At 45.2% G+C, this 10673-nt stretch overlaps 2 protein-coding genes across 4 annotated transcripts; one reads left to right on the top strand and one right to left on the bottom strand.

The window, feature by feature from the left end:
- The first annotated feature begins 783 nt into the window (after positions 1-783).
- On the top strand, positions 784-3777 carry LOC119366220. Its single transcript, XM_037631910.1, has 3 exons — positions 784-997; positions 3185-3256; positions 3468-3777. The coding sequence occupies exons 1-3, from the start codon at positions 857-859 to the stop codon at positions 3639-3641; spliced, it is 387 nt and encodes a 128-aa protein (XP_037487807.1). The 5' UTR covers positions 784-856; the 3' UTR covers positions 3642-3777.
- A 2320-nt stretch (positions 3778-6097) lies between these two features.
- On the bottom strand, positions 6098-10429 carry LOC119366216 (G-type lectin S-receptor-like serine/threonine-protein kinase B120). 3 transcript variants are annotated; one of them, XM_037631907.1, is made up of 8 exons: positions 9752-10429; positions 9053-9613; positions 8319-8417; positions 8054-8235; positions 7672-7882; positions 7344-7581; positions 7089-7239; positions 6098-6848 (listed from the first exon to the last, which is right to left on the bottom strand). In XM_037631907.1, exons 1-8 carry the CDS (start codon positions 10302-10304, stop codon positions 6549-6551), a joined length of 2295 nt encoding a protein of 764 aa, XP_037487804.1. In that variant the 5' UTR covers positions 10305-10429; the 3' UTR covers positions 6098-6548. The 3 variants fall into 3 exon arrangements, with proteins under 3 accessions (XP_037487804.1, XP_037487805.1, XP_037487803.1); XM_037631908.1 differs by having other exon boundaries at positions 9053-9928; positions 10044-10241; XM_037631906.1 differs by having other exon boundaries at positions 9053-10429.
- Positions 10430-10673: the final 244 nt, after the last annotated feature.

The following is a 10673-nucleotide window of genomic DNA, read 5'->3' as shown; positions in this document are numbered from 1 at the left end:
AACTAGGGGTGGCACTAGATGCACTTAAGCTTTCGATCAATTTGAAAAATTGTTGACCTAGCCAAAATCATGAACCAAATTCAATATTGAATTTCTCATTTAAATGAGAGAGCTCCAAAATAAAAGAGGACTCTTGATTAAAAGAATTAAGTGAGAGATTGTTGACTCGGTCAAAATTGGTGATCCAATTTCAAATTGATGACATCAATTAAATGAGAGGCCTCCAATCCTAAGGAGCTTAGTGATATAGTAGATTACAACACCGTGTTTCCCCTTCTCTTTCTAAAAAAAGTACATCATGATACACATATTAGCCCAGATCATGTAACATGTGGGCTCAGCAACAGCTACCCTATATCCAAACCTGGATCAGCTATAGGGCATCTCTTAGTTGTGTTAGTTCGGAGTGAATCCTCATTTGAATCGTAAATCGTAAATCAAATCAAATCCAAAATCGAATACCTTTATTGAATTGAAGAGCTTCAAAATTATGAAATATAATGAATTAATAAAATAATTAAATGAAAGAGCTCCTTGATGAACTGTTGACCCAGTCAAAATTAGTGACTCAATTTTAAATTGAAGACCTCAATTAATTATGAGGCATTACAAATTAGAAAGCAGAGTGTATAGTATATAAAACAACTAAATGAGATAGATTTGAGAAATTGTTAACCCAATCAAAATTAGATGACGGAATTTCAATTGTACATCCCAATTGGTTGTGAGCCTTTTAAAATTAAGATAAGAAGCTTACTGTTAGAGAGGATTGCTCCGGTTCAGCTTATTTTACCTCCCGACACGTATGGCCCACTTATTCCGCTTTGGTCAACACAGTTCTTAGCGGGCCGCCGCAATGGCAACGCCGCCGCCGCCGGAGTTCGTGTACCGGATCAGCACGGGGGATGAGTGGGCGGAGCTCCAGCGCACCGGCGGCACCCTCGGCGGCGACCTCGACCGCTCCACCGGCTGCTTCCACCTCAGCGACCTCGCCCAGGTACCCCCACAACCTCCAGATCTCTCGGCTCTGTCAGATGTGTACTCTGCTTCAGATTCTAGTCCAGAGATATTGTTCTGTCAGTAGATTTCCCCCTGTATTGCTTGATTTGGACGGGTGTATGTGCTGCTGGGAGGTGCCATTTCCTGTATGATTTCGTTGATTCTGTTGATCTGGAATTGCGAACCCTTCTTCTCTTGTTGATTTCCTGGGTGGGGTGATGGCAGAGCTTCGGGTCTTAGCCTCGTCCAGATCCGGGGCTTATTCCTCTGGTTATGCCAAATACAGTAGTCCATACTGTAACTGTAGTGGATGTCTTTTCTGACGAAATCTTTCAGTTTGTTTAGGTTGGTACTACCAAGTAATTTGTAATGATCTGTAATACACTAGCAAGCAGTTGAAGAATGATTCATGGAACGAGATGTAGATCAATGCCGTTCAAAAGAACATTAACAGTATAGCGTATTGTACCAAAACAACATAAAATTCGGCAAATTTCTTCTATTGAGAAATTAAATTGAAAACTATGTGTTTTTAGGTTTATTTTTTAAAATGAGGGATAAGAAGGCAGGCCTCATTCTACCTTATATACTCCCTCCGTCCCAAAATAAGTGTCTGAAGCTTAGTACAACTTTGTAGTAAAGTTAGTACTCCCTCCGTCCGGAATTACTTGTCATCAAAATGGATGTATCTAGAAGTAAAATACATCTAGATACATCCATTTCAATGACAAGTATTTCCGGACGGAGGGAGTATAAATTTGAGACACTTATTTTGGGACGGAGGGTGTATATTCCAAACAGGCCAGAGTCTGGGGTTCAAAACAAGTTACAAATCAACATAAATAAAGCGAGTGAACAGAAAGGGGAAAATGGTCATATTAGGAATGCTACAAGGTAGGGGCAAACACTCTGCAGAAGAAACCAAGAAATCCTTCAGAGAATAGTTCTCAATTCTGTTGCTCCATAGCTTAGTCATGCTTGCAATCTGTTGCCGGGAGACAGCCTGAGGGGTGAAGATATGATCAAAAATCTGTTTGTTGCGGACCTCCCAGAGTTGCACTGTGGGGGCTGCGAAGATTATGTGCCAATGAGGGTCATCAGGCCTGGCAGTCTGCATAAAAGAAAGAATGGTGACCAAGGATTCAGCCAGAGGTAGCAGACCCAAATCTGTGCAAAGATCATGCGCCAGCTTGCATCACAGGATGATATGGTTAATTGACTCAACAGCGGGACAACAGTCACAGAAACAGTTCTGAATGTTTCTCCAACACTTGTCATATTTTCATGTGTATTCACCCTTAAAAATAGCACGCTACAGAAAATAGCGTCACCCTTAAAAATATGCTATTTGCATGCTATAGCGCGCTATTAGCGAGACATTGTACATTGATAGATTTAGCGAGACAATTCTCTACACGCTATAGCGTGCTATTTTTTCCGGTGTATTCAGTCTTGCTCTGAAAGCAAGCCAAAGGAAACACCATATTTCTTGGGGATCACAGAGCACCAAATGTATTTAGCAGGAGACCAAAAGACGGCACGCGTTGTGAGTAACCTGTAGAAGAAAGCAGTACAGCGCGGTTTGCAATTTAACCATCCCAGCCTCAGATCACTCTCGGAATTGCGGTCCACCACTTGAATGTCACAAATAATTTGGTGCAGGCTATCTAGTTCAGCAGCAGCAATTATGGACAGGTTAGGGTGCAGCTTAATGTCCCGATCTCCAATAAATTGCGATGTGACTGAACAAAGCGATCGATGGCAAAAGAAAAACAGGATGGAAACAAGAAAGCAAACCACCCAGATGAAGTCCACTGATCAGTCCAAAAGGAGATGTGCAGACCGTCTCCCAATGAGCATGACCTAGCATCATGGACCAACTGGATAAATGGGCCGTCTGCCATTCACTTTCTTGAACTGTCACATGTTCTGGTTTTGTAATATCTGTTGAGCACTGACTTCTACTGTACCAGCTTCAATCTAATCAGTTTTATGCCTGTTCCAGGAGACTATATAAAAAAAATATCATCCCTGTTATTTCAATGGTGTGACTTGATCTGGAGTTTTTTTTTCTCCAGAAAATATGAATCATATGCATTCATCCTTTTGTGTCTCTGTGTGTGTGTGCGCGCGCGCGTTGGTCCTTCTCAAAAGCCAAGTTTATTTAATCCTTGACTTGGTGTAGGTGAAGATGACACTAAAGAATTATTTCCGTGGGCAAAATAATTTATACCTGCTACAAATTGACACTGCCAAGGTATTAATCTTTCAACATTCATTTTATTTCTTCTCCTATCAGTTTATTGTACTAGCTATTGAGGAAATTGCCAATTTTTTTGTATCATTAAATATATATTTACTATGGTTTAGTGTACTTATCTATACGGTTGTTAGGACACATGCATAAATTGCCACCTATTGATGCAACGGCATTTACATGTACAATTTACTATTCATGTGTATCTTAGATTGCAGATGGCTTAATCTATGAGGCAGATGATGGCTGTAACTATTTCCCTCATTTCTATGGCCCTGATCGGAGCTTTGCACCCCTTCAACTAAGTGCTGTTGTGAAGGCGGACAAAATAGTGCAGGCAAACAATAATTTTTCTTGCAGTCTACTTGATGGAGCGGCCATCTAATTCTGATGTGTAACTGTAAGGTCTCACTCTTAGCCCTTGTTTACATAATTTTCTTGTAAGTTCCCTGCCAAATTTATCAAAGACAGGCTGTCCACATGGTTATGCTAGTAATGGAAGTACACAAATTTAATGTCAACCTTAGCCGAAAAAGGCTTTCACCCCGCTTTATATATAAAGCACCAACCACCAACAAACGGATCCGATACAAACCACAACACACAACACGAGAACCACACTCTACCAGCGCCAGATACATAGGTGCCAAAGGGCTACAACAACACTACACCGACAGACTCGACATAGACAACAAGAGAAGACAGTAAGCATCACTACAAAGCCGCCGGCGCCCTTCCGATGAGATCACAAAGAGGTGAAGTTGAGAATCTTCGACACCGTGCACACCAAGACGGTGCCTTCAGGAAGGGCACGAGACCGTAGCGTCGCCACCGCCCGATCCAGAGATCGGATTTTCATCCAGAGCACGACGAAGGGAGGGAGCAACCACAACAGAGACTTCAGGAAGATGACAACGCCCACAGACGCCGCCTCTGTCGGTCTGGCCTAAACCAGGCAGGGTTTTCACCCCGGTAAGCATACTCCGCCTTCGTTAGGACGACGAAACGCTACCACCACACCGCGCGGCCATGGCGGCTAGCCGCCCACACCTGAGCCGCGGCCTCAGCCCACGAGCATCGCGGCTCCCACCACCTGGGCCGCCGCCCAAGAAACAAGACGCTTGAAAGGTCCTCCATGGCTGTAGGCGATGAGCCGACCGGCAAGCACCGACCACCGATAGAGCCGCCAGCGACAGGAATGGCCAAATCGATCAGGGAGCGACCAGGTCGGAGAAGAGGCGAGGCGGGAGCGGACTACGTCAACGTCCGGGACCCCTGCCTGTGACGGGTGGCCCGACCGCATCGGCGCCACCCATCTCTCCCACCACCTCTCCAAACGTCACCCCTGACGACCAACCCGGACTCCCATCCTGGATCAGCACCTGGCCCAAACCGGCCAGCCGCTCAACGGCGCGAGGAGCCGGACCGGCCACAACCTGCATCCACGAGAGAGACCAACAGCATCCCCAAGGGCTGCACGCAGACGAGCCGACGCCGGAGAGCCCAGCCGCCGTTGTGCCACGACCTATACACCACCATGAGCTGAACCATGCCGACGCAACACCGCCGCCATGAGCTGACCCATGCCACCACCAAGGGCTCCCACCACGCCGTGGCAGCCCAAATCCACCGAGGACCACCGCAGCACCGAAAGCAGCCACCTGGAGCAGATGGCCGCGCGCCACCGCGGTCCACGCCTAGCGCCACAACCACGCCCGGTCATGGCCAGCCCCCGCGCCGCCAGCCAGAGGAGAGCCCCCAGATCCAGATCGATTTGGGCCTCCGCCGCTGCCAAGCCCGCACCGCCGCCTCTGCCACCACGAGCGCAACCCCGACGACCATCGCAAGTAGCCCACCACGCCGGGGCAGCAGCCACCTTCGCCGCCGTGCCCCACGAAGCACCGCGTCCCCGACCGGCGAGGTCGTCCCGCGCCGCCCACCACCGTTCGGGAAGGAGAGGAGGCCCCGCCGCCGCGGCTGGCTGGGCTTTGCCCGCCAGCGAGTGCGGCGGCGGCGAGGAGAGAGGAGGAGGGGAGGGGGGCTAGGACCGGCGGCGGCGAGGGTTTCCCCCCGTCGCTCGCGGGAGCGACACGGGGGGTTGGGGGGAGAAGTTTTCGACTCTCTTCACCTAGAAAACGTGCGCATATAGGCAGAGCAGAGTCCTAGATGCATGATCGAACAATGCCGGACACAGGCCAAATAAGAAAATTAAATGCCTAACCAGTGCTCGTACCTTGTGTCTCTGTTGCCATCTAGTTGGGTACTCTCTCTGTCCCATAATATAAGATCGTTTTGCAAGTAGCTTGCAAAACGATTTTATATTATGGGACAGAGGGAGTATCTTCTTACTCTCTAGGCCACGTTTACACAGAGAAGCCCTGGTACCTGCAGCGCAGAGAAGTACTGCATCCAGCCGCCGCTGCTGCAAACGCAACCCCTCAACAAACTTGAAGTTTAGGTTGTCTGAGAACCAGATACACGGAGTTCTCTCAGTCTAGGAAGGTCTGGAACCCTCTCCAGGACTTCACATCCAGCGATTATAAGCATCTTTGAGAGGAATAGGAGGTCCTCCAACACCTTCAAGTAGCTTGCTCCTCTTAAATGGAGCAATTCCAAGCTGGTTGCCTGCTATCCAAGCTGTCGTGGGAGAGCTCTTAGCTTGGGGCATCCTTTGAGTATCAATCATTTCAAGCGTGGCAGCATCTGGATCCTTGGGACAGGGCTTCCTCTTTCCCTTCCGCAGTTGTTGTTGATGTTGCAACATCTTCTATAATGGACCATTCCTCCCAGTTGGGGATATCCTGTATCCTCAGCACTTCTAAGCTTGGGGAATCGGATAGCGTGATACATAGTTACAAGAACTCATGGTGATTAAAATGTTTTGCAATAAAACTCTTTTATCAATAAAAAATAATCCACGCAAAAAGAAATGCAGTTGGGCGTCGAGGACCGGTAGCCGGGCAGGCCTCCTTGCATCAATGGTTGCTCCACTCTGTTGTGCACAACTTTTCTCGTACAATACTCACAAATATTGCAACCACCTAAGCAAAACTTCAGCTTGGAGAGAGTCAATCATAAAGCATACAACTATGTACACCAGGGGCGAAGCCAAAACAAATGCGTAACTTGCTCACCTGTACCAAACTATTGGATCAACCCAAATAAAGATAATTCTAACAAGTGATTAGTACTAGAGTATACAAGGTAATTCAGTTTAGATGAACCCAACTCATTCATACTGGCTCCGTCCCTGATGTACAAAAAATTCAATGCACACTAAGTTATACACCAACTAACGGCCCTTGAGCATTGTGATACTCATTGCATTCGAGGAACTCGTGTTCTCACTGGCTTGTTCACCTTTAGGATTACCTAGAGCAAAGTATACAGGATGCTTTGGAGGTGGAAGCATTGCGCTTTTATTCTCTAACATAAACATAACCGAGGACATTAGTGGCCTATCATTTGGATGATCTTGGACACACAAGAGTCCAACATGAATGCATCGTACAACTTCATGAAGTGGGCAGCTCGCAGCAATGAAGGAGTCCACCAGTTCAGTTGCTTTTCCTTCTTCCCATAATCTCCAGGCCTGACCAATAGCATGAAGTCACGATCAGATTACTAAATATATTGTTTGGGTGGAGAGATTAATTAGAAATTCCCCATATTCACTACCGGACTCGAGGTGATTGCCGAGTGATTCCTGTCGGGCACTCGGCAAAGGCCCTCATAAACCGAGTGCGGCAGAAAATGGACACTCGGTAAAGCCTTGCCGTGCCGGCTAGAAAACTCGCAGAAAATATCCTGGTAGTGATTACACAGCACTTACATAAGATATAAGGCTACAAAATTCCATTTTGAGCTGAGCTGAGCTGATCTTCAAGCCACTGACAATCTCCAAGAGAAGGACCCCAAAGCTATAAGCGTCTGATTTCACAGAAAATGTACCTCCCATGGCATATTCAGGGGACATGTAACCACTGTTTAAAACATTCAACAAGTCAAGCAAGGAATGTACAAACACGCTATGCTAAACCATATAAAACTAGAGAGCTAAGAGTTCATTAGTACACCAGTTACTTACTATGTTCCAACGACCCGGGTAGTGTTAGCATGATTCTGGTTTGCACCAAAGATTCTTGCCATACCAAAATCTGAAATTTTAGGAGTCATTTCCATATCCAACAAAATGTTGCTTGCTTTGAGATCTCTGTGAATTATTGTTAATCTTGAATCTTGATGGAGATAAAGAAGGCCTCTTGCTATTCCTTTAATTATTTTGAACCGTGTCAACCAATCGAGCACATGTTTTCGTGCATGATCTTTCATGGTCAATATAAAAGGAAACAAGCCATCATGAATAATTTTGGTTAATGTAAAAAAATGTATGTAATCAACAAACTAGCACATACCAAAAAGAAAGGCATCCAAACTTTTGTTAGCTAAGTACTCGTAGATCAATAACTTCTCATCTTCATGAGTGCAGCAGCCCAGAAGTCTGACTAGGTTCTTGTGCTGTAGTTTTGCAATGAGAACTACTTCATTTTTGAACTCCAGTGTACCTTGTCCAGAACTCTTACTAAGCCTTTTGACAGCAACTTCATTTCCACCTTCCAGTGTGCCCTACATGAGAGAACTTTTTCAATGAGCAAAAAATGGAAACTAACTTTTTCAAACCTATGTGTAACATTTTTACATGAAGAAATGTGTTCTTCAATTGAGCCCATGAGATACTTCTCAACTCTAAAATTGTTTCTTTGTACATCGAATAACAAGACTAGCCCATCATGTTACCTTGTAAACTTTGCCAAACCCTCCACGTCCAAGCAAGTTGGAATCCGCAAAAGACTTGGTTCCTGAAAGTATGTCTTCATAGCTAAAACATGGAAATTCCGTATTTTTGCCTTCTAGTGAGTTGGATGTGCTAATGTATCCTAGCATCAGTTTCTTCTGGTTTTTCTTCTTTCCCCATTTGCCTGTTGATTAGGACATGAACTCTTTTTCTTAACTCTTGCACTAATGTAATATGTCGAAAATAAGACATTATTTGTTACTTTACCTCTATATTTGTACATCCAGCTGAAGACTATGCATGCTAGTAGTAGCAGACATGATATAATGGGGAGTACAATCTTTACTGGACCCGGTTTCTTGTCGACTGCATTGAAATGCGACCAATCAGAAATTCAGAATTAACTTCCATAAGTACCATGACGGATTTGTGAAGCTAATTAGGCACCTAGACTATAGTTTCATATCGAATACAATGATGTTAAAAGGAATGCCTTATTTATTTAAACAAGAGGACCTTCTATATGTACTCCTTCCAGTTCTAAAAAACGTGATGTTTTCGATATGAAACTTCTAAAACTTCAACGACTGACACTAGATATTTAGATTGGATATCTTGAAACTGGTATGCTTAGATTGTTTTGGAATTATTTTTATAGTATTACAACTTTTTGGGTTAAATATGTATATTACATTGCAAAGCAATGTTTAAAGTTACATTTTAAACACGTGTCAGTATTAAAACATGATGTTAAGGTTAAACGCAAATTAGTTTCACACTTAAATAGTCAGTCATAAGCAACATAACTTTTACACCTTCATTTTTTTTCTATGTATTTGCATGATAAATCATGTCCACGTGCATGTTCCCGTCAATATTGGTGGTAACTTGTGAGCACATCCTATTTACGTGGAAAAAATCTATTAAACAAGCGATAGAGCATTAAAAACACTACTGACTTGGAGTTAATAAAAAAAAGAGGGCATGGAAACACCGAATACCAGGAGAGTTGGCAAGTCGAAGGTACAGATTTTCGCCAACGGTTGTCTTCTGAGCATCAATAAGCTCCCCTGACCAAACCAAGCACCTTGACAGGTCCGCCATAGCACCACCGCTACTCAAGTTGGCATAAGCATACGCTGTACACGAGCAATTGTTGATGCACTCAGCTGCACAGTCATCCAAGCTTCTGTTCCTTACATGCAAGAACATGTCAGGAACCTTCATTCCAGGAAAAGACGTGAAATGACTCTGCTTCCGGCATTTCAGGGCTTGTGTTCTTTGATATCCTTTAAAAGAGTTGCTATTGTCAACAGGCTCAAACCCGTCAAAGCACTGACATGTTGGAATGGCCTCGGTGAAGTCACAATAGCCAAACGGGCCACATGAGCCATACAGATCACAAGCATTATTGGGGCGCTCATTGATGACTGTCCATGACATGGAGTGGTTGTCCCAGGCTAGAGCCTTCAACTTGCCAGTGTAGTCAAGCATGAGGCGCACGAACGGTGAGTTGTCGGAGAGGGTGAATATGAAACTGAACTCGTCTCCAGAGTTGACAACTGTTTGGTACAAGATGGAGCTAGTGTTGGTTAGAAATGTGCGGCCAGACACCGACACACCGTCCCACACAATGATACGACAATATACCCTAGCCTTGTTTAACGTTACAAACTGAAGGTCTGGGGATGTTGGATCACCCGTGCATGAGAAGTCTCCAGAAGATGGGTCATCGGGGCCCTTCCAAGCAACAAGATGTGCGATGACTTGTGCCTTGTAGCTCATCAAAAATCTCATGCTTGGAAGGACGGTATCGGTCGGATGATCGAAGCTCAACCATATGTCCTGGTCATCCGAAGACCGGAGGATAAAGTTTCCTGAGTTGAGTAGTACTGCATAAGCTCCTGTCGCCCCAGAAGTGACATTGCTTCCTGCCATCCAAATAATACGGCCTTCGGAGTCTGATAATACCATGCGAGAATTGTTAGTTACCTTGAGCATCGTGGACGAAGGGTTGATGATTGGGCTGTCTCGGTTGGCGATCCACACGACGGTCCGTGGCCCGGGGAGGCTGTGGTACCATATGCCAAGGTAAAAACTCTTGTTGGAGCTTGTCGGGGAGAAGAAGCCCAGAGCAAAGTCCCCGCTCTCGGAGATGAGCATGCCGCCATGGGTGAGTGGCTTTGCTTGTGTGAGCTGGTCATCGGCGCTGCAGAATGAACGCAAGAGTAGGAGGAAGAAGATGGGGATCATCTGCTTGCGCCGGCACAGATATAGATGAAAGATGGCAAAGTCTGCAACTAATGGAACTAGTTGATAAGGATAAAAACATCAAGGTCGACATAGACCATATATAGCACAGGAGAGCAGAGCAGACTCAAAAGTCTTTGGTATAGATAAATACATCAAGGTTGGCAATTGACATAGACCATATATAGCACATATGGCCAGACGACAAGTCTCCAATGACAGTGCTGCACGCTTAAAGAATATTCGTCACTACAGGGCCAGATTGGAGTCTACACTCCACATTGAGAGGATGACAGGGGAAACCTCGCGGCATGTGAGTTTGCTTGCTGCAGCACTAATGACAATATTTGACTGATAAGAGCATCTTCAGCC

This window comes from Triticum dicoccoides, chromosome 2B (genome assembly GCF_002162155.2).
Source record: "Triticum dicoccoides isolate Atlit2015 ecotype Zavitan chromosome 2B, WEW_v2.0, whole genome shotgun sequence".
Classification (NCBI taxonomy): Eukaryota; Viridiplantae; Streptophyta; class Magnoliopsida; order Poales; family Poaceae; genus Triticum; species Triticum dicoccoides.
This window is presented reverse-complemented; position numbering and strand designations above follow the sequence as displayed.

Coding starts and splice junctions, on each gene's coding strand:
- LOC119366220 (XM_037631910.1), top strand. CDS start 857: ATGGCAACGCCGCCGCCGCCGGAGTTCGTGTACCGGATCAGCACGGGG. Junction 998..3,184: donor ACCTCAGCGACCTCGCCCAG/GTACCCCCACAA, acceptor GACTTGGTGTAG/GTGAAGATGACACTAAAGAA. Junction 3,257..3,467: donor TACAAATTGACACTGCCAAG/GTATTAATCTTT, acceptor TGTGTATCTTAG/ATTGCAGATGGCTTAATCTA.
- LOC119366216 (XM_037631906.1), bottom strand. CDS start 10,304: ATGATCCCCATCTTCTTCCTCCTACTCTTGCGTTCATTCTGCAGCGCC. Junction 8,236..8,318: donor CTGGATGTACAAATATAGAG/GTAAAGTAACAA, acceptor CCTAATCAACAG/GCAAATGGGGAAAGAAGAAA. Junction 7,582..7,671: donor TTTGGATGCCTTTCTTTTTG/GTATGTGCTAGT, acceptor TGACCATGAAAG/ATCATGCACGAAAACATGTG.